Source organism: Dreissena polymorpha, chromosome 14 (assembly GCF_020536995.1).
Source record: "Dreissena polymorpha isolate Duluth1 chromosome 14, UMN_Dpol_1.0, whole genome shotgun sequence".
Taxonomy (NCBI): Eukaryota; Metazoa; Mollusca; class Bivalvia; order Myida; family Dreissenidae; genus Dreissena; species Dreissena polymorpha.
Genome location: NC_068368.1, coordinates 18,520,300 through 18,544,078, shown reverse-complemented (window position 1 = coordinate 18,544,078; position 23,779 = coordinate 18,520,300). Strand labels below are relative to the sequence as shown.

General features: G+C 36.8%; 2 protein-coding genes across 57 annotated transcripts in view; one reads left to right on the top strand and one right to left on the bottom strand.

The window, feature by feature from the left end:
- LOC127858439 (fucose mutarotase-like) overlaps nucleotides 1-3,991 on the top strand; it is an 11,259-nt gene extending 7,268 nt beyond the window's left edge. For 2 of the 50 annotated variants that reach the window (XM_052395610.1, XM_052395608.1), the window contains exon 7: nucleotides 2,857-3,991. In XM_052395610.1, coding sequence (XP_052251570.1) covers nucleotides 2,857-2,908 — 52 coding nt within the window. In that variant the 3' untranslated portion in view covers nucleotides 2,909-3,991. The remainder of the gene's footprint in view (nucleotides 1-2,856) is intronic. The other 48 variants (XR_008038935.1, XR_008038932.1, XR_008038922.1 and 45 more) reach the window with 48 other exon arrangements.
- Nucleotides 3,889-23,779, bottom strand: LOC127858437 (transforming growth factor beta regulator 1-like). Of its 7 annotated transcripts, none has more exons than XM_052395607.1 (11): nucleotides 23,756-23,779; nucleotides 19,525-19,726; nucleotides 17,566-17,621; nucleotides 16,672-16,804; nucleotides 15,705-15,775; nucleotides 14,161-14,345; nucleotides 10,826-10,968; nucleotides 7,468-7,614; nucleotides 5,873-5,967; nucleotides 5,164-5,384; nucleotides 3,889-4,657 (listed from the first exon to the last, which is right to left on the bottom strand). In XM_052395607.1, the coding sequence occupies exons 2-11, from the start codon at nucleotides 19,717-19,719 to the stop codon at nucleotides 4,578-4,580; spliced, it is 1,326 nt and encodes a 441-aa protein (XP_052251567.1). In that variant the 5' UTR covers nucleotides 19,720-19,726; nucleotides 23,756-23,779; the 3' UTR covers nucleotides 3,889-4,577. The 7 variants fall into 7 exon arrangements, with proteins under 7 accessions (XP_052251567.1, XP_052251566.1, XP_052251564.1 ...); XM_052395606.1 differs by lacking the exon at nucleotides 23,756-23,779 and adding an exon at nucleotides 21,700-21,802; XM_052395604.1 differs by lacking the exon at nucleotides 23,756-23,779 and adding an exon at nucleotides 21,674-21,769.

Below are 23,779 nucleotides of genomic sequence, written 5' to 3'. Positions count from 1 at the left end.
CGCAAGGCGGTGCTCTTGTTAAACATCTAATAAATTACCACACCCCACATTATACCCCCCTCTCACTCCCCCCACCCCCACCCATTTTTTTTAAAACATCATCTTATAAATTACCACAACCCACATTATACCCCCCTCTCACCCCCTCTCACCCCCACTCCCCCCCCCCAAAAAAAAATTTTTTTTCTTCCTTTTTTTTATTTTTGAAAGATCATCTAATAAACTATTGAATATGAACAATTTCCACATGGTGGCTTACGTTATACTGTCAAGCACTGGAATAGTCGAGCGCGCTGTCCTCTGACAGCTCTTGTTAATGTTCAACTTCAACAATAACCCAATATTGTGGTGCACTGTCTGTGGCAGCTACTTGTTTCAAATCAATTGGAGTAACTACATAATAAATAAATATCCATTATTATTGTTGGGGTTAATTATTTGGAATATAATATTTCCTTACTTTTAGTTTATGTCAAGAGAAGAAAAATGTGTCATCTTAAACTTGGTAAAAAACATTGTTTGGTCAGTAATGGTAGTACTTTAGATTGTCACGTTTGATATTTTACTTTGAAGTATTATTATCATTTTATTTTTGGTATTAACTTAGAATAAACACGAGTCTACCTAAAGGAACTTGTTATTAGATTTTAATCTTTTTGGAGAAGGCTATTACATATGTTTACTAATAAAACTATACTGTCTTTTAGTCTTAAATAATTATAATAGCATGAAGAAAAAAATTGAATACAAACAAGGGCTGTTTGTAAAACATGCATGCCCCCCATATGGGGTGTCAGTTGTAGTGGCAGCCATTGTGTGAATACATTTTTTGTCACTGTGACCTTGACCTTTGACCTAGTGACCTGAAAATCAATAGGGGTCATCTGCCAGTCATGATCAATGTACCTATGAAGTTTCATGATCCTAGACATAAGCATTCTTGCGTTATCATCCGGAAACCATTTTACTGTTTTGAGTCACTGTGACCTTGACCTTTGACCTAGTGACCTTAAAATCAATAGGGGTCATCTGCCAGTCATGATCCATGTTCCTATGAAGTTTCATGATCCTAGGCATAAGCATTCTTGAGTTCATCCGGAAACCATTTTACTGTTTCGAGTCACTGTGACCTTGACCTTTGACCTAGTGACCTGAAAATCAATAGGGGTCATCTGCCAGTCATGATTAATGTACCTATGAAGTTTCATGATCCTAGGCCTAAGCGTTCTTGAGTTATCATCTGGAAACCATCTGGTGGACGGATGGACCAACAGACTGACATGTGCAAAACAATATATCCCCTCTTCTTCGAAGGTGGGCATAAATATTGCAATCCCTTGGCATCAAACCAGAGTCCTCTGAAAGCAAAATCCAATGGGTTACCACTGCTCAATGCAGTCATTTAAATTAATTGCAGAAACATAACCTCTACTTTAATACTTGACGTTTTTCCAAATTATTAAGGAAAAGTGTTACATACGCTTTGTTATTTTACCATTTTTTTAATGATGATTATTCATTAATGAACCAATATATTCAACATTTTCTTAGTCAAGAGCGTTATTTCGATTTTTAAATTAATAAATTCTTTGTTTAATACCACAGGGTCCAGTCAAAAGAATAAAATAAACAAGAAATATCTTTAAAAAAGATATACGGCGTTGATTGTGGTCGATGTTTATGAACGATCAAAAGTTATCTCTATGAGATAAAAAGTAGCGGATGCCTTTTTTCTGCGCAGTTGTTAGCTACATCATAAGCAAATCAATTACGGGGTGTTGCGCCAGATTTCGTGGCTTATTTTGCTTTATGTGATATTATTACTCAGATATCTATATTTACAGAATAGAAAAACACAAGAAACATGAAAATAAACGAGTGCATATAGGTCAGCCGGCAATACTCGAATCTTATTTAATTGCATAATTATAGTATAGCGAATTATTGTGGTCATGCTTAATAAACTGGTCTAAATGGATAAATATTTCTAATTAATTTTATCAAAATTGGTCCTTATCATGCAAATTTTGAAACCATATTAAAAATCGATGATTGACATACCACAATAATATCGCCGAATATCTTTATTTAGTATCTTTCTGATCAAAACAGACTTCAAGTGCACAAAGTTTACGAGACAGCGTTTATATAAAGATTTCTGCAACTGACTGCAAACTGACCTTGATACCTTGCGGATTGGAATGCAATGCATTACAGTCACTACGTTATTGTCAGTAAGACACAATGATCGCAACCCCTTTTGCAAACTCCGGTGATGAACTGTATATAAACTCTGACTTTCACAAAATGACCGCGTATTGACCCGAAACCTCGCGGGTTGAAATGCAATGCAAGTAAGTACTAAATATGACAACATAGCCTTTAGTTAAACGCTTTTGCGCTGGTAATTCTCTGAAAATAAAAGGTGAACGCACAAACTGTATTTATGTCGAAAATTGATTGTAAAACTGTTCTATCTATTGGGCCTTTTCATTAGAGATAATGATTGTTTCATGCAGTAAAACAGTGTTACAAAGACGCGGATATGTTTCCAATGTTCTGGTGTTATACTCAAATCAGCCAATGGAATAAATGAAGTGTATTCATTCGTACCTAGCCGCGGGAAATTTTATTTGAGTATTATTGGACACTTACAAAGGTCAAGTCAGGGTGAAAAGCTGGCTTATTCAGCTTACGCCGAAAAAATGGGTAGTGTATGTAAGAAACATTTTTTACATATACTACCAATTTTTTTATTTTGACTGGCCCTGGTGTTTAATATATGACAATTATTTTGAAAATCGTCATTTTGCCAAACTGTGAACTAGTCCCTTTAACTACTTCTCTTCATTTCAGAGAGCTGGCACAGTATGGAAACATCATACTGAAGAAAGGCCTTGCATTGTAACATATGGAAACATCATACTGAAGAAAGGTCTTGCATTGTAACATATGGAAACATCATACTGAAGAAAGGTCTTGCATTGTAACATATGGAAACATGATACTGAAGAAAGGTCTTGCTTTGTAACATATGGAAACATCATACTGAAGAAAGGTCTTGCTTTGTAACATATGGAAACATCATACTGAAGAAAGGTCTTGCATTGTAACATATGGAAACATCATACTGAAGAAAGGTCTTGCATTGTAACATATGGAAACATGATACTGAAGAAAGGTCTTGCTTTGTAACATATGGAAACATCATACTGAAGAAAGGTCTTGCATTGTAACATATGGAAACATGATACTGAAGAAAGGTCTTGCTTTGTAACATATGGAAACATCATACTGAAGAAAGGTCTTGCTTTGTAACATATGGAAACATCATACTGAAGAAAGGCTTTGCTTTGTAACAAGATAGCTTGTGACGAAACAAAACAATGAGCTAGCATTCTATAAGTAATTTAGACATCAAAACAATAATAATTGACATTTGGGCATTGCTCTGGGAAAACTTGGCTTAATGCATAGTGTTGTCCCAGATTAGCCTGTGCTGTCCGCCTATTAAGTATTATTGTGTGTAAAGGAAGTCTCTCCTTATTAAATATCCAGTTTATGCAGAAAGTGTCGCCCATGATAAGCCTGTGAAGACTGCACAGGCCAATGTGGAACAACACTTGGCTCACAAGCATTAAGCCAAGTTTTCCCACAGCAAGGCTTATTTTATTGTGGTTGAATATCAAAGTAACTGGTTAAGGTGTTAAAGAGATGCGCTCACCAAATACAGCCTTATTTCTAATTCTTGTAGTTAAGTACATGTAATATAGCTTGCAATCATTTAATGTGACCTCTGTTTTGTTATTATGCGCTTACATTTTTACAATATTCATACTGATAACAATCAGTGTGTGTTTCACAAGTATTACAAAACCACAAATGCTGTACTTTTTCATTGATATATTTGTTCATGTTTAATGTATTTATGCATACAAATGGGTGTAAATGTATTTATCAATCAGTGTATAAACACTATGTTGATACTTGACATTGACTTTGTTTTAATTGTAGGTCAAATTAACAACATTGTTTACACACACAGTATTAAAACATAGAAAAAAAGACACTATTTTACTGGCTGATTACAGAAAAAAATGCAGGAATTGCATTTTTGCACATTTGCTGAAGCCTCGTTCAATTTCAATACACCAGAAATAACTTGCATACAATCATTGCAGTCAAATATCAAAGTATTGCACTAAAAAATTCTCAATCAACCAAAAACTGTCCCTCTGTTAGAATGAATGATATTGAACAGCAACATTCATAAGTGGTGTAATATGAAGAAATGTCTGTTTAAATTCAGATGGTTCCTGTGTGGAAATGTCTATCAAATTGAGATGGTTCCCATGTTGAAATGTCTATGAAATGCAGATGGTGCCCGTTTTGAAATTTCTGTCAAATGCAGGTCCCTCCAATGTAGAAATGTCCACATCAAATGTAGGTCGTTCAATCAAATATTTCCATCAGATGTAGGAAATTAGTGTGCTGAAATGTGTGTATGGAATGTGGACTATTCCCATGTTGAAACATGGATGCAATCTGCATGGTTCCCAGCTCCAACATTCACCCACTCATGTTGTAAGTTTTGCTGGATCCAAGAGGGAACCAGTAAGCAATGTGCGCAGGTTGGACTGCCCTTGCTCCTGCATGGCTGTAACACAACACAGATACATTCAGCAGTAGACATGACATTTGAGCCACAATCTGGGAAAGCGGATTTAATGCATGTGCATAAAGTGTCGTCCCAGATAAGCCTGTACAGTTCCCACAGGCTTATTAGGAACAACACATCCACCATACTGGATTTTCTTTTAAAAAAGATCTGGAGGACATGGGCATATTTATTGATGTTATACTTGAGTGTACTTTTCTATTTACATTTACTACATGACATTTGAACATGTGTGGTATGCTGGTTACATATTTAACATTGTAACACCACTACTACTATTACTACATGTACTATTACCACTACAACCAGTCCTACTACTACTGCTTTTACTTCTCCTACAACCACAGATAAGAGTTCATGGCAAATGCAGTAAAGGTTTTAAATCCCCACTCCAAAACATATGGTCTAAAGACTGACCATTTGGCCAACGGACAGAGGCAGGCAATATACAACCGTTTCTTCAGGGCATACAAATCACTGCTCACCTGTGAGTCTCAACCTGAGAGCTGTGTGACTGACTGAAGGGTCCTCAGAGAAACTGGGCAACTTCTCGATCATGAGTGCCTTGTTCACCTCAAACTTGATCCACTTGTAGCCATTACACTTCTTGGCCCCGGGGCAGCTCTGTATCAGGTTCTGAACCACAGGGTGGGTCAGTCCGAAGAACTCTGGGCCCTTTCCTGTGGTCTCAACTATCTTGGTTCCTCTATGAGAAATGGAAAAATATAGGTTTATAAAGGCAGATTTGAAGTGCAAAACTTCTGGTGTGTACATATGCAACTAATGAAAAGGGTGATGCTGATTACATGTTAGTATAATGTAACCTTTGTACCCATGTTTCTAAGAGCATGGAAAATACACTGTTAACATGTCAATTTTCATTTTTTACCCTCAAATACGCATTTATGTCTTTTAGTTTAACAAAACTACACAGCCCACATTTTCAACACAATTTTGATATGCAAATATTTTATTCCTTATAATTAATAAAATAAGAGATGTGTTTGTCAGAAACACAATGCCCCCTAGCGGCTCCCCTTTTTCTTTTTTACCTTTGACCTTGAAGGATGACCTTGACCTTTCACCACTCAAAACTCAGACAGGACAAAAACAATATACCGCCGATCTTTCGATCCGGGGGCATAAAAAAGTTAAGTGAGTGTTCAACATGGCTGCACCCAATAACCTCCGTACCTGGCCTGATTAAGGGCCCTTAACATCTGGCTATGACACTCAGACAGAAACCTGCTCTTGAAGAGCTGAGCATCGTCATCAGGAACTATCTCAAACTGAAAGTACAAATGTTATCTCTACTTAGGACTGATTGTCTCAAACTGAAAGTACAAATGTTATCTCTACTTAGAACTGTCTCAAACTGAAAGTACAAATGTTATCCCTACTTAGGGCTGACTGTCTCAAACTGAAAGTACAAATGTTATCCCTACTTAGGGCTGACTGTCTCAAACTGAAAGTACAAATGTTATCCCTACTTAGGGCTGACTGTCTCAAACTGAAAGTACAAATGTTATCTCTACATAGGACTGACTGTCTCAAACTGAAAGTAGAAATGTTATCTCTTCTTAGGGCTGACTGTCTCAAACTGAAAGTAGAAATGTTATCACTTCTTTGGGCTGACTGTCTCAAACTGAAAGTAGAAATGTTTTCTTTACTTAAGACTGACTGTCACAAACTGAAAGTAGAAATGTTATCTCTTCTTTTTGGGCAGACTGTCTTAAACTGAAAATAGAAATGTTATTTCTACTTAGGACTGACTGTCTCTAACTGAAAGTACAAATGATGTCTCTATTTAGGACTGTCTGTCTCAAACTGAAAGTACAAATGTTATCTCTACTTAGGACTGACTGTCTCAAACTGAAAGCAGGGCTCAACATTAATGGTTGTCCTATTGCCCCTGGCAAGTAAAAGTTGGGTCTGGGCAAGTTATTTTATAATTTAGTTGTCCGCCTGGAAAAGTGCAAAAAAGAACAAAGAGCATTTAATTTAGACTTTAATTGCTGTAATCATTTTGTTATATGTTAAAAAATAAAAAAAGGTTTTGTGGTGTATCATTTTGGTTTATTAAACAATATGAGGTTTACAGTTGATGTGATATTTCATGTTTGGGCAAGTTGTTTTACGTTCAGTGCAAGTAGATTTTGGAAGTAGTAGCCTGGTTGGTCAAGTAGGTTTTTCGGTTATTGTTGAGCCCTGTGAAAGTACAAATGTTGTCTCTATTTAGGGCCGACTGCTCTGTACCATCTTTTGCTATTGGCAACAAAATACCTCACATTCACTTTAAAATGCCCAAACAGAAAGTACACTTTCAATGTAGAAAGACCCATTTTCTCCAGAATTATTTTGCCAGAGTGAGTTCAGAAGTATAAAAAATCAACTCAGTGACTTCACAAACACTGCCCTATGTAACATAATGGTTATGCTTATCAAAAACAATACATACAACAGAAATGTCATAAGCAGGATGTCCCTTAAAATAATCAGGAACTAAACCCATGCTTTAAACACTTGAGAGATATGAGCTGTATTCTGGGGAAAGGGCCTTGATGAATGTGGGTAAAGTGGCATCCCAGATTAGCCTGTGGAGTCTGCACAGGTTAATCAGGCACGAAACTTTCTGCTTTTATGGAATCTTTAATGAGCTAAATTCCCTTCTCAATAAAAACCCAGTTAAAGCCAAAAGAGTGTGCACAGGCTGATCCTTGACGACACTTTACCCACATGCATATAAACATATTTTACACTCAGAGCAAGGCTCCTATTTCACTGCTCACCATAGGTCCATTTCCACCATCTGATATCTTGCAAGTATACAGGCACTGTCTCTCTGGAGCATTCAGACTTCCGTACATCCTGGTACTGCAAAAACCGACGGGAAAGATGCTGTTGGAAGTGTGAAATCCAGGCCTGTCTGGAATTATCTGTAAATAGAACATAAACGTTGTTGGAAGTGTAAAATCCAGGCCTGTCTGGAATTATCTGCAATTAGACCATGAATGTTGTTGGAAGTGTGAAACAGACTTCACTATTACTTGAGTACAAACCTATTTTTTAGCTCAATTGAATGAAAAAACCTAAGGCTAATTGAGACACAATATTCGTTTTCTGGGATAGAATCAGTACTTGCTGGAGATGTTAAGTATGCTCTCACAGTGAGAGTAAATCCCATGAACAACTGGTTGCTAGACAGACATAATATCCACTAGCCAAAGCAACCTTTACCATGAATATTTCTGTGGAAAAGTGGGAGTAGAAATGCAAGTCTGGCAATACCAGACCTAAAGATAAATTGCTGCCACATTAAAACATAATAAGTAGAAGCATTCCATTCAAAACAGCCACGATGGCCCTAAAGCGCTCGCTTGATTTCAAGGTTCACCAAGATTTGACCTATTGACCTAGATTTGTCCTATTGACCTAGATTTGACATGTATTGACCTAGATTTGTCCTATTGACCTAGATTTGACATATTGACCTAGATTCGACATATTGACCTTAATTTGACATATTTACCTAGATTTTTACCCCTCTTGACCCATTTTCAAACTTGGCCTTGATATTGTAACAATAAATATTTTGACCAAGTTTCATCAAGATAAAGTCATAAATGTAGCTTCTAGAGTGATCACAAGATTTATATTTTTTTACCGTGAGACCATAATTTTTCAGAATGCACAAGAGACAGATTTGGCTTAGATATTGTCACAACAAAAATTCTTACTAAGTTTCATCAAGACTAAGTCATAAATGTGGCATCGAGTTGTAACAAGGTTTTTACAACGCAGTCCAAAAGACAGCTATACCCACTACCAGAATTTTTAAATCTTGAAGTGTTGATCTTGATTTGACCATGTGTGACTCAGACTGACTAATGGCTTCTGCACATCGTTCCAATGACCAAAACATTGTGGCCAAGTTCGCTGAAAATTCTACCATGGCTGCTGAAGAAAATGACTGGGCACAGAAAACAGGCTCAAACTTTTTATCTTGAAGTAAGATCTCAACCTTGAACCAGCTTGACTGAATCATGTACTGCACATCATCACAATTAACTAAACATTGCAGCAAAGTTTCATGAAAATCTGGATAATATGGACATCTGAGATATGGACCATACATGAAATAAGAGGCTTAAACTTTTGACCTTGAAGTATTACCTTGACCTTGAGCAGGTGTGAATGGTTGATGCCTTCTGCACATCGACTGCCTGAGCTAACCATTTTGGCTTTTCATGAAATTTTCATGAAAATACTTTATAGAGTATTGGAGATATGGAGCGAACAAGAAAAAGGAGGTTTAAACCTTAGACCTCTTAATCTCGTAATACTACCTAAATCTCTAGCGGTCATGACTGCTTTTCTGCACATCGGCTTCATGACCTTAACATTTGAGGCAGATATCATGAAAATCCTACAAAAGGCATAGGAGTTAAGGAAAGGACAAGAAAATGCAAGGTCAGAAAATGCAAGGTCAAACCTCTGACCTTGAAAGTACAACCTTGACTTTGATCCACTATTTTCTGACACTTGCCTACTACATATCCTCTCAATGCCCACAACATTTTAGGAAACTTTCATGAAAATGCGGGTAATTAACAAGATTTGACCAAGTGACCTACATTGTGGACAATAATTCAAACTTGGCCTAGTTGTTGTTAAGATAAACATTCTGGCAGTTCATTAAAATTTAGTTTTAACTGTGACTTCTAGAGGGTAGACAAGGTTTTCCAAGATTTGACCTGGTGACCTTGTATTTGGACTTATGTGACCCAGACTTGATCTTTGCCTTAATATTATTATGATAAAAATTCTGACCAATTTTCATAAAGACTTTGAGGAAAAAAGATGACTTTAGATTGGTGAAAAGCTAAAAGTAGACAAATAACATCATACTACTGAAGACACACAATGACGGAAAAAATTGACCCTCCAAGTGAACAAAATATAGACGAGGTACCATAAATAATTTGTTAAGAATAAAAAATATAAATAAAACAAGATGCCTTTTGGCAGCATGTTGTCAAAAAAGCCTTTTGTAACTATGTTAAAATTATTAATCCAAAAATAACTGTTACCAAGACCTTTGAACATGGGATGCAGACATTACACAAAACAAGTTTTTTATTAGGGCTGACCTGTGAAGTATGTTATTGAATGATTGAAAACAGTTTGTACAAGCTGTATCATTCACATTGTTTGAGCATTGACCTTTTAGTATGATATTGATCTTTGAGAAAAAGAAACAGGCCTGCAACCAACAAAATATTACCAAATAGGGAATATTCATTGCAGGTTTTATATAAAAAAAATTGCCCCATTAATTATGAAGTTGCATTCTGCACAAGCTGTATGATGCCAATATTGCCACAGGCTAATCAGGATCAGGGTCGACACTTTCCGCCTAAACTAGGTATCTGTTTAAACATAACATTCCTTCAAAGCAAAGTGTTGTCCTGTTTAGCCTATGCAGACTTACATGTATTAAGCCCTGTTTTCCAAGAACAAGGTTCTGTTCACATGATGGACATCGGTGGTCAGTTATTTCAAATTGAGCAATCATGAAGTTACAGCGCAAACATGCTATATTATGCCCTTACTTGGCCTTTGAACTTTAAGTGTGATCTCCAAGCTAGGGCCAATTCATTTTAAATCACATGATTGAATTAACACTGGGGACAGTTTGTATGATTCCCAAATTGAATCTCTAAGTGTTACCTTGACTTTAGAGCTAGAGACAAAACAAACGTTATATCATCATGATAAACAATTTGTGGTAAAGTTATATTTCAAGCGGTCAAGTAATAATACAATTGCAAGATGAATAATCAGACAAGCCTTGATGAATGCGCCCATGCAGGATCTTATCCAGTTTATCTGCATAAGAAGGATCCTCGTTTTTTTTTAAACTAGGCTTAACACATGTTCGTATAGTGTTATCCAGATTAGCCTGTGCAGTCTGCACACTTTAATCAGGGAGTAGACTTTCCACCAAAACATAGAAGATACTTTCTTTAAACAAAAAATCTCATAAGAGGAAAGTGGTGATCCTGATTTTCACAGGCTAATCTTGGACGACACTTTACACACACACATGCATCAAGCTCACTTTTCCCACAACGAGACACAACATACCTCTCCGACGCTATGCACAGTGAGGTCACCAATGTTGATGGGGAATATAGGACGCCCCAGATTGTCCAGTGGTATGGGAGGCACCACCAGCTTGCCTGTACTGGCTTTACCCTTCTTGGCTGACTTGCCCTTCCCTCCCATGCCTGGAAAAGTGGGCACATAAACAGCTCTATGGGAAAACTGGGCTTAATGCATGCGCTTTTTTGAGCTGTCCCAAATTAGCATAAGCAATAAGCACAGGCCTATCAGGGATGACACTTTCTGCTTTGATGGTATTGGTTAATTATATTGAGGTCTCTTCTTAGTGAAATTAAAGTTTTGGCGGAGAGGGTTGTCCGTGACAGACTAGCCTGTGAATACTGCACAGGCTTACCTGAGACGACACTTCACGTACATGCATTAAGCCCAATTTCCCCAGAACAAGGCTATCATTGTTCATGATTATATGGTCTTAAGTATAGGAGAAGCTGCAGGTTTCGGAAGCATATGGAGCAGGATTGCACTCAGTCCTTGTGTAACTCAGTGCATGTGCATGTATGAAGCCAAGTTTTTCCATAACAATGCTCATATCTGCTGTTGCTTGAGTAATCCTTTCTCTTTTACTTATTTATACTGCTTAAGTCGGAATACTTACGAAAGATTCAAAGACACTTCTTTGTCTTTGTTTCCAGATTCCAGCTATGGCTGATTTGAACGAAGATTAGAGGTTTTACCCTAAAGATTTTACACAAACTTCTAATTGCATGTTCATCAAGAGATGTGTTTGTCAGAAGCACAATGCCCCCGTAATGGCCGCTTTGATTTTTTTTACCTTTGACCTTGACCTTTCACCACTCAAAATGTGCAGCTCCATGAGATACAAATGCATGCCAAATATCAAGTTGCTACGTTCAATATTGCAAAAGTTATGAAGAAAGTTAAAGTTTTGGGACACACGGACACATACAATGACAGACAGGCCAAAAACAATATACCCCTGATCTTTCGATCCAGGGGCATAACAATTTTCTATTGGCTGACTGTGGTTACATGATTATTGTGTCAGTTAAATCTGACAATATAATAAGACTTTAATGAAGGGCAACATTTCAATATAAACAGAAACAAGGGCTGTTTGTAAAACATGCATGCCCCCCATATGGACTCTCCGGTGTAGTGACAGCCATTGTGTGAATATGTTTTATGTCACTGTGACCTTGACCTTTGACCTAGTGACCTGAAAATCAATAGGGGTCATCTGCCAGTCATGATCAATGTACCTATGAAGTTTCATGATCCTAGCCATAAGCGGTCTTGAGTTATCATCCGGAAACCATTTTACTATTTCAGGTCACCTTGACATTTGACCTAGTGACCTGAAAATCAATAGGGGTCATCTGCGAGTCATGATTTATCTACCCATCAAGTTTCATGATCCTAGGAATAAGCGTTCTTCAGTTATCATCCGGAAACCATTTTACTATTTCGGGTCACCGTGAACTTGACCTTTGACCTAGTGACCTCAAAATCGATAGGGGTCATCTGCGAGTCATGATCAATGTACCTATGAAGTTTCATGATCCTAGGAATAAGCGTTAATTAGTTATCATCCGGAAACCATTTTACTCTTTCGGGTCACCATGACCTTGACCTTTGACCTAGTGACCTCAAAATCAATAGGGGTCATCTGCAAGTCATGATCAATGTACCTATGAAGTTTCATGATCGTAGCCATTAGCGTTCTTGAGTTATCATCCAGAAACCATTTTACAATTTCAGGTCACCGTGACCTTGACCTTTGATATAGTGACCTGAAAATCAGTAGGGGTCAAATGCGAGTCATGATCAATCTACCTATCAAGTTTCATGATCCTAGGCATAAGCGTTCTTGAGTTATCATCCGGAAACCATTTTACTATTTCGGGTCACCGTGACCTTGACCTTTGACCTAGTGACCTGAAAATCAATAGGGGTCATCTGTGAGTCATGATCCATGTACCTATGAAGTTTCATGATCCTAGACATAAGCGTTCTTGAGTTATCATCCAGAAACCATTTTACTATTTCGGGTCACCGTGACCTTGACCTTTGACCTAGTGACCTGAAAATCAATAGGGGTCATCTGCCAGCCATTATCAATCTACTACGAAGTTTCATGATCCTAGGCATAAGCATTCTTGAGTTATCATCCGGAAACCATTTAACTATTTTGGGTCACTGTGACCTTGACCTTTGACCTAGTGACCTGAAAATCAATAGGGGTCATCTGCGAGTCATGATTAATCTACCTATCAAGTTTCATGATCCTAGGCCTAAGCATTATTGAGTTATCATCCGGAAACCATTTTACTATTTCGGGTCACTGTGACCTTGACCTTTGACCTAGTGACCTGAAAATCAAAAGGGGTCATCTGTGAGTCATGATCAATTTACCTATCACGTTTCATGATCCCAGGCCTAAGCGTTCTTGAGTTATCATCCGGAAACCATTTTACTATTTCGGGTCACCATGACCTTGACCTTTGACCTCAAAATCAAAAGGGGTCATCTGCGAGTCATGATCAATGTACCTATGAAGTTTCATGATCCTAGGCCCAAGCGTTCTTGAGTTATCATCCCGGAAACCACCTGGTGGACGGACCGTCAGACAGACCGACCGACATGAGCAAAGCAATATAACCCCTCTTCTTCGAAGGGGGGCATAATTAACGAAAATATAAATAACCATATTGTTTTGCTCATTTTTGATTGTTATGTTGATCAAATCAATGCTGTAAAGTCCCCATAAAATTTGAAGTTTGATGCATCACTTATTCCAAGAATTATGGTTATACCTTATCTGAATAATAAAACTTACTTTGCTTATGCATGATCAATCTCAGTCAAGCATTAGTGTGAAAACATTGATCACCAATAAGCTGCAGAGTAGAGCCTTTACAATAACGTTATACACAAACTGCACAATAATGCTATTCCATTTGTTTACCATAAAGGCGCTTACCCTTTGTATACAACTCAAGTAAAATGTTTAATTCTGTTCTGCTTCAACTAAACAAACCATGGGAGACAGCATTCACTTTGCCTTGTAAATAACTGTTAACCACTGGGTTGGCACAGTTGTTCTTATACTTTATCACTTACTCTCCGAATGTGCAGATGAGTATCAATAGCATGTTAATGTGTCAAGTATGGTTACTGTAAAAATAACCCAATCATGGATAATACAATTCAACTAGCTTATTATTGAAAGATGATTTTGGAAAAAAAATATCATTGCAATACTAACTTCATCAAATATTAGGCAACGTATTCCAATATTCAAATGTAACTTCATAAAGCAGAAAGGTTATAATTACCATCAAGTAGATCTTTTGCATTTTTCACCTTTCCCTCTCCAGCCTTCTTCTTGGATTTCCCTTTAGCCAGGGGACCTAACTCCTCAGTGAGACTCTTCAGAGAGGAGACTGGTAGAGTGCTCCCCCCTGGTATGGGCTGAATCTCAGACATGGACTGGTAGTGAATCAGCTTACGCAGCAGAAAACTACAATAAAACAAGGGCTTTTCTAGGAATCGTTTGTTTATACAACTAAATACAAGTGAGGATAAAAATAGAAGAAACTTAACCAACACTACATCTTCATCTAATGCAATATCAACCACCATTTCGCTGCAAGGATTCCAGATATAAAGTTTCATTACAACACTTTAGTTTAAAAGGAGCAAAAGCAGTTAGTTTGCTTTGTAGTAACATGTAACATGAAGTCTCCATAGGCCCTGTTGGGGGAATGACAAAGTTATAATCCAGACAAGTGTGACATTTATGTTTGAGGTATGGAAAGGGTGCTAAACATGACACATTGTCTCATGATGGTGCATTTATGGCGAGTTATTTTAAAATTGCAAAATGAAAGACAAAGTAACAGCACCTACAAGCTCCGACCCTCACAAGAATGCACACTTTACCATCAGGACTGCTAAATTGAGCTTTTGCAAGCAGCTCAGCAAAAAACAAGACACGAGTCCATAGTGTGCAGAAGCATCCACATTCCATATTTGCCTCAAAACTCTACTTATGTCACAACCAAGATGTTTATGGCCAAATTTGACTTTTGACCTCTAGGTGTGACCTTAATCTTTGCGGTACATGTAATGAGCAAGTGATATATGCTAAATTCAGTCTCCTTATGGTAGTCATTCATGGCATGGCCCTTCTGGTCAGTCATTTGCATAATAAATGACAAATTTAAAGCCAACACAAGCTGTTTTATGGTAAAATCCAACCTTTGATGTCTTACCTTGACCTCTGAGGTACCAAGACAAGTTTAATTCATCAAAGGTTGTCTCCTCATGGATGTCATGAGTGGTAAATTATTTTAAAATTGCAAGATAAATGACAAGGTTACAGTGTGGACAAGCTTTTTTTAGGCCAAATTTGACCTTCAGTTTATACCTATTTATTAACCGTTTAACTCTTAAGTGAGAGCATGACCTTTAAGGTACGCCCACAATCAGTACACACTACAGATCACTTTTAGAAAGATTGCATTGTATTTAACAAAAATGCCAGAAAAAATCCAGACAAGGCTGAGAAAGCGTCTTCCCTGATTAGCCTAGACAAACTGCACAGGCTAGTCTGGGAAGATACTTAACTTTTTCAGTGCTGGAACCAAATTTTGAAGGCCTTTGCAAACAGTTTGGATCCAGATGAGATGCCACAAAACACCTCATCAGGATCCAAACTGTTTGCTATTCTTATAGTATTCTTTGAAAAAAATCGAAGAAAATGCTAATTTTAGAAATTCAGCAGACAACATTTTAGCAGACGACAAATTTCCCAGCATGCAAAGGGTTAATGCACAAGCCTCAAGTCCCATTATCCCATAGCAAGGTTCATGCATACCTTCTTTCCTCCCTAGCCTTGGCCAGCTTTTCATCCTGTCTCACAACTTCATCACATATAGCCGCATTCATCTGGGGAAATTAAGGGCATAGTTATTAAATACTATTATCAAATTTTGCTAAACATGGCTGGCCATCTTTGAACAAGGAACGAGAAATTACATGTGCATGTGCAAAAGACACACAGGAAAACAAGAGTGCCAAACTGTCACAAGATACGCCAGTTTTAAGGTTTTGGACAACTTGATAACTTGACCATTTCAGTCGCAAAATGATATATTTTTGAAAATTAAGCAACACATAACTTTACCATTTGAGTGGGAAAATGATATATGTTTATGTCATAACTAACCATTTGAGAAGTAAGTGATATATTTTTGAAAATTAAGGAACAACTGCATAACTAACCATTTAACTGCATAACTAACCATACAAACTATATCCCAATCCAGATAGCCTTGTGGTCAGAGAAGTGCATTTCGAGCACACCAGTCTGTACATTTGTGCAGTTACTGAATATCAGGTCTAATGTGGAGTGAGGTGACCCATACCTGAACTTGACCTAGATATCATCTAGACACAACCTCTGACCGAAGTTGGTGAATATCTGATAAAAACTAAGTGACCCCGTGACCTATTTTTTTTACCCGGCATGACCCATATTCGAACTTGACCTAGAAGACAGGTGACAATTATTCCAAAGTGTTAGATCGAATGATTTCCGTCGGGAGTAGTTAAGAATGACCGCTGAAGGCAGGTGACTGTTGTTCTCAGGTGGCTGCTCAGGCAGGTTGAACTGTATCTTTTATGACTTACAAAATACCTGTCTTTGACATATTAAATGTGACTTACAAACACCATGTCTTTGATATATTTGATGGTAATTATAAAGATCATGTCATTAAAATATTAAATATAACAATATAACTAACAAACACAATGTCTTTCACATATTCAATATGACTTACAAACACCATGTCTTTGACATATTTCTTCAGATACGTCCACTTCTGGTAGTAAGGGTCGCCAGCCAGGCTGCCAGGTCGCCTACGTCCACCCCCCGCAGGCTTCTTACGGTATCCAAGGATACTGCTCTCTTTTCTGCAACAGATTTATAACTTAAATCTTTCCCACTTAGATACATATTTTGACGCATATGTAGTCCAATAGAAAGTTAAATTTATTTAAAGGCCTGTCTTACTATATTCAAATTTTTAAGGTTTAATTCAAACCCTTAGATACTGATGAGTAGCAAACCGCAAAAAACCTGAACAGACTTACTTGCAAGCTGTTTTGGTTTATGCTGTTTGCACATAGCTATTTTCACTTTGCTTCTGAGTGGGAAAGGGTTACATAAAATTCAGTCTAAACAAGTTATTTATTGGAATCAAAAGTAATCAGTGTGCTTAAGAAATGTTCTCGTGTTTGACAAGTATGATGACTGTTAATTAATGCCTTACAAACACCTTAAGTACATTGCGAACAGGCCTTTAGCCTTAACCATTCACGTTTTCAGCAAAAGGGCCAACATCAAAATAACATGGTTTCACACAAAGCCAGGAGAGCACCAAGGCCTCCACAAGTTCTTAAACAAATGAACCTTATTCTGAGAAAATGGGGCTTAATGCATGTGTGTTATATTTTTTTCCAGATTAGCCTGTGCAGTTCACAAAGGCTTAATAAGGGACAACACTTTCTGCCTAAACTTGATGTTTGCTAAAAAGAGACTTCCTTTCAACCAAAAAATTCTTAAAAGCTTTAAGTGTTGTCTCTGATTAGCCTGTGCAGATTGCATGCATTAAGCCCTGTTTTTCCAAAAAGAAACTCAATTAATGCACTGCTCCACAACTATTTTCACTCACTTTGATTTTCCCAGTACGCTGGAGCTTTGGGTTGGCCCTTGTTTACTTCCAACTGCCTTAAATTGATCATTTACAAGGATGAAAACATTAGCAACTAAAAAGAGTTAAAAACTTGATCTAACTAATAGGCCAAGAACAAATAACAAACTTCGAGGTTGTGGTGTTAAAATCTCCAGTGTCACTAACATTTCTTGCAGTCTGCAGTTTCATTTGCTTGCCCTGCTTTGTTTATTAAAACATTAGTTTTGATAATAAGCAACCAGGACATTTTCTGTCCAAATTTATCTGTCATCAAATATCAAATTCAAACAAACATCTTTAGTCAAAAGTTGTATTTACTCATTCAACCAAACATGTAAAAATTCAACTATTGATACAAACATTCCAAAATTAAATTAAATTCTACATACAAACCTATCTAACTGTCTTGTTCACTAGATAACTACATTTATAATCAGTAAGATTTAAAGTAGTTTCATCTACAAATAGAGAGCATCGCCCCCCCCCCCCCACCCACCCCCCATCTGAACTAGAAAATTATTTGACAGTGCCTCTTTGACGTCATTGAACTTGTCTAACAGAAAAGGCAATATTTTAATGATTTTGGCAACTTGTTTGTGCTTTCTAACAGGAGGTTCTGCATGGATTCATAATTCTGAACTGTGAAAAAGCACATGAACTGACACTCCATTGGTTATCTTCTGCAAAGGTACTATTTAAAAGTACCCCTGGCATACTACCAAGTACCCAGGTTATAGAATGTTGAGAAAATATACTAAAAAGTATTTACCATAGTTGTGGTACATATAAGTATACTTTAGGAGTACCCAGGTACTTTTAAGTAGTGCATGAGCAGTGATTTTTTTGCTTTATAATTTACAGCCTGTGTCTTTTTTGATTCAGAAAAATAGCTTGATGAAACATGAAAATGGGAAAAGTGAAACTGATTATATATAACAGTATTCCATTTTTGATTAAGTGAATGTTTAATTGCATTTTTATTATAAAATGTTACAGAATGATATCACTGTATAATTAACTCTTTAAAGGGGCCTTTTCACAGATTTTGGCATTTTTTTAACTTATTCATTAAATGCTTTATATTGATAAATGTAAACATTGGATCGTAAAAGCTCCAGTAAAAAATCAAGAAAAAAAATTTAAAAAAGGAAAAGAACATTGCCCGGAGCAGGTTTCGAACCAGTGACCCCTGGAGTCCTGCCAGAGTCCTGAAGTAAAAACGCTTTAGCCTACTGAGCTATTCCGCCGAGTACACACGCTTGAGGTATTTTATACCTTATATAAGCAATCTTCGTAGTTTCACAAAATTTAACGACAAAAACAGAACTCTCCAAATTATTCAATCGTTTCGCGTTGCAACGCTTTATAATTTTAAGGTTTTAAAATCGTCAAAAGATGCATATAATGGCTATATTAGAGCATGGTTAATGTTCAGTATTACTGTTTCCTCACAAATATCATAACTAAAACGAAAACTTACGAATCTGAAACAACTTTTTTCAATTTTGTCAATTTACCAAAGCGTGAAAAGATCCCTTTAAACCAATTACTAAGCTTATAGGAAAAGTTTGGGGAAATTTTGGTAAGATTTGGGGGGGGGGAAACGTAACTTTTTGCCCTGGTGAAACAGCCTGTTAAGAGGCTGTAATTTTGGGCAAAATAATCACTGCTGAGCTGACATCTGCCAAGCGAGCTGAAAAGACCGCCGAGTACATACAAACAATTACAAACCAAACTCAACTTCCATTCCAAATTCAAGCAGTCAGACTCAAAGGGACTTGTCAACGTCTGGTTTAAAGCAAAACTCCTTAAAAACACCTACAACTACTCACAGGTTTCAATATTAATCCATTAAAATCTGTTTCAATGACTACAACTTACTTAAATGCACTAGTCACCTTATTCATGAGTAAATAGTAAGTTTACAAGCAAACTAACATGTTTCCTAGATGGGGTTGCAACCAAAGGTGAACCATTTGACTGAATGATCTTCACTGTATGTCTGATCTGTGATTGACTGGAGGGCTCTGTGTCTGTGTGTGATGTGTTTAGAGCTACCAGGGACATATTCTCCTTCCGAAGAAGGCTTTGGAAGACCCTCTGCGTATACTCCGGGTCTGAGCTATTATCCATAGTAGATCTGCAATAGAAGAAAATATTTAATACTGTACCCCAAGACATGATATGTTTTTGTGAAAATATTCCTTAAGTTTTACATTAAGAGTAATATTATTTTAAGTTGTAAATATCAAACTTGGGGTTACTCTTACACCTAAGTATTAATTCAAATACAGTTATAAGATAATTTAATAACCTTTGAGAGTAAGACACAACTGCAAATATACAACCAGGGGTCTCGCGAGTGGGCGAAGTGGGTGATTTTTTCGCCAAATTAATCTTAACTTCGCACATTAATTTCATGAAGGCGAAGTGACTTCTCTTTTAATGATTTACTTTGTGCCAGAAATTCACAATTAAAATCAATTTGATGTGGAGAATTGGACACAGGAGGAGTCTCAGCCATAAGTTGTCCCATTTACAGTTCATGCAAAGTTGTATATTCAAAAGAACAGTCTGGAGCTATTACACTTCTTGAAATTGTTAATAGATGATGCCTTGATTAATTGCCTTGTGCTGGCTACCAATAACTATGTTTCAACAATGTTAAATGGCCCATTATACAGGCTTTTTCCGCTCCATTTTGGGAAAACGCCACACTGGAATTTTGGGAATTTCGCGTCGTGAAAACTCCCATTTTGGGGGAAAAAAAATCGCAAAGTTGGCTCAATTGGGAAAAATTATCGCATGTAAATAGTGTTTCTTATATTTCAAAGAAACTGTTAAATGGTAAAAAAAGACTATTTTGATAACTTATTATTAAAATTTTACAAAATATTATGAACATGTGTGATAAGTGCAGGTTTTTTAATCTGAATTTGGGGAAAAGGCCTGGCCTTTTTTGAGGTGAAAAAAATCGCGCAAAGCGCCGAATTTTGAGGAAAATAAGGAAAGTCTTAAATAATCATTAACATATTTTACAGTTAAAAAAAAAAAATCAAGGCAGCAGATAATTTAATTATGCAATATTTCTATTTTCTACACCAGATGAGGATAACTTATATATTTTAAGGTTTAAAAAAAAAAAAATTTTTTTGGGAATTGGGATTTTTTTTTTCAATTGGGAAAAAAACAACCAGATTTGCATTGGGAATGGGGCCAAATTTCGGACCCGTGGCATAGGGCGGAAGAAAGCCTGTTATAATAATCAAATGGGAAGATGTAACCTAGCACTGGCAATAAATATGGGGCTCATTTACAGGTCCGATATGGAATCTCTGCTGTAAAATGAGATTTTAAATGAATCTTAAATTTAAAACAAAAATTTGTAACAAAATATGAATTTGATTTAATGTTGAATTGCTTAAAAGTAACAAGGAAGTAAAAGATTCCGAACATTACTGGCTTGTTACAAGTTTATTTGATACACCTGTTCAGGAAAAAATAATTAAAAGTACAATCATAATCAACAATTAATAAAATACGAAAAATGTTGGTTTTATACACTTATCGATAACATGTCTTATTGTATAAAACAAGTGAAGAGTTGATTGCAAGCTGAACAGAAACCACTTATCCGTTTAGTTGCTGCAAAATATACGTAAAACTAAGATCTATGACGAAAAAGTACCATTTCTCCCAAAGATGTTACCAATTCTCCCTATTTTGGCTTTAGGGAGAAGTGACTTCTCCTTAAATTTTGAGCCTAGCTAGACCCTGACAACAATATAATGATAGTTTGAAACAACTTTTTTTCTTAAATTGTTTTCTCGTTATAAGTATATTGATGTAATCATACATAAATTTATTGATTATCAAGTTGCAACTGTCTTTTTGTCAATATTTACAGTGCAAAACATAGGTTAGTGGTTTGTAGCCGTTTTCATCTGTCGCGAAAAAATATTTCACAATTAAAACTGGTCGTTCTATGTCTACAAAAAAATGGGACACTCACAATGTTAAATTGCAACGTAAGTGCATGCAATGAATACATGCACAAATAAAAGGAATCAACAAGCACAGTTATTACATGAAATTTTTGTCAGACCTTCTTACTGATCTGAAATTGGCTAAATTGCACTAATTGTTGATACAAGTTTGTAAACTGTACTCGGTGGATCAATCCTCGCATGTGCTTCCGTCAAAATTTACTAACGTTTGGTATATAACTGCTTGCTTGATTAAAGAACCTATCGAGCAACCTGGCTTTCGTATTTCGAATTTTATGTTGCAATATTCTAATACCAATCAATATGTAGTTTGCAAGTAGTCCCCCCTATAACTATACGCTTCTAAACTGGTTAAAATTGAGATAAAAAAGCACGTATTGTGATATCCACGGACCCTATATGAGATATACGCTCCGTGTGATATCTAAGGAAGACCGTGTGAAAGCTCTGTTTGTGCAACATTTTTTTGCCACTATTATGTGATTGTAACCGGCCATAGCGCAGGTCGCCCGCTGTATAATATAATCTCAAAACGTAACATTCTCAATGAAAATCCGTGTTTTCTGTGCATACATGTTTGAAAAAGAATAACATAACGAGTTTCTTACACTAAAAAACATCTCTTCTTGTGAATCAATATATATATATATATATATATATATATATATATATATATATATATATATATATATATATATATATATATAGAGAGAGAGAGAGAGAGAGAGAGAGAGAGAGAGAGAGAGAGAGAGAGAGAGAGAGAGAGAGAGAGAGAGAGAGAGAAGAGAGAGAGAGAGTTAATATTTTTTTATCTAAATAATTAAGTATATTGTAACCTAAAAAATTCACCCAATATGATAATTAAACCTTTTAAATTATCGCATAATGTTGAATTAATGTTCTCATAGGCATATCGCAAACCGGCATAATTAACTATAATATAATATGTAATATATATCCAAATTGGTTAAACGCCTAACTCCGTTTGATTCACAATAAGTTAGACGAAAATCATTAGTCAGCATGCCAGCAACGTACCGTGCATCACAATTGGGGACTTCACACTCGAGGCGTTCGACGACTTCACTTACCGGTACCTTGAGTCCACTGTCCGAAAAAAACACAAAGCCATCGATACAGAGCTCTGCAATTAAGCTACCGGGTCAGATTGGCAAATATAGCCTGAGGTAACAACCTTCAAACGGAGATGAGCAAAATCAAAATATATCAGGACTATGCCCTTAACACTTGCTGCACAGTAATGAAACCTGGATGACCATCATGTGACATAAACGGCGCCTCAGCACCTTGCATATGCGATGTCTGAAACGCATTTTGAATATCAAGTGGTAGTATGTAATCCCGCACAATGACATTCTAGAACGTGTTGAGATCCCAAGCATGTTTGTCTTTCTCACTCAACCTTGCTTCCGATGGCTTGGTCACGTGCCTCGAATGGAGAATGGAAACATTTCAAAGGACGTCATGTACGGCCAGCTTGCCACTGGCACGCGGTCCGTAGGGTCGTCCATCCCTCATGTATAAATATGCATGCAAAAGAGACTTGAAAGCAAGCAACATCGATACATACATCTTGGAGATTCATGCCGAAGATCGCACCCCCTGGCGACAGTTGATACACAGCGGGATCGAGGTAGCTGAGGAAAACATACCCAAACATGAAACTCGAAAGAGAAAAGCGTGCGCCGCCCTACCCCTTTCTGCAAGTCACTTTGTATGCGTAACTGTCATGTATCCTAAAGTCGGATACACATACAAAAAGGACCTCCAATCCTGCTTGCTTAGACACAGCAGGCGTTGCTCCCCCATAAATGAAAATTCAAGAGCGCATCTTCATAGCCTCTCTCGAGTCAGCTCTGCCAACAACAAGTAAGACGAACACGTAGTGTGACAAAACCTCAAAACATTCACGGCATTCTGTTTCATTCGTTTTCAACATAAACATATATTTATGCGTCTTTAATGGAAATATTTGTTCAATTACAACAAAACACAATCACAATCTTAAATATTATATTGAAAACCCCGAATATCCTTGTTTGCTAGAGAAATCTGAGAACCGCCGATTAGGCTAAAAACGTAAAAAAAACGTCAACAATTGGTTAGTAATTGACTCATTATTTTTGTGAAATCTAGCATACTTCTTTCCGATCTGTTATGCGACG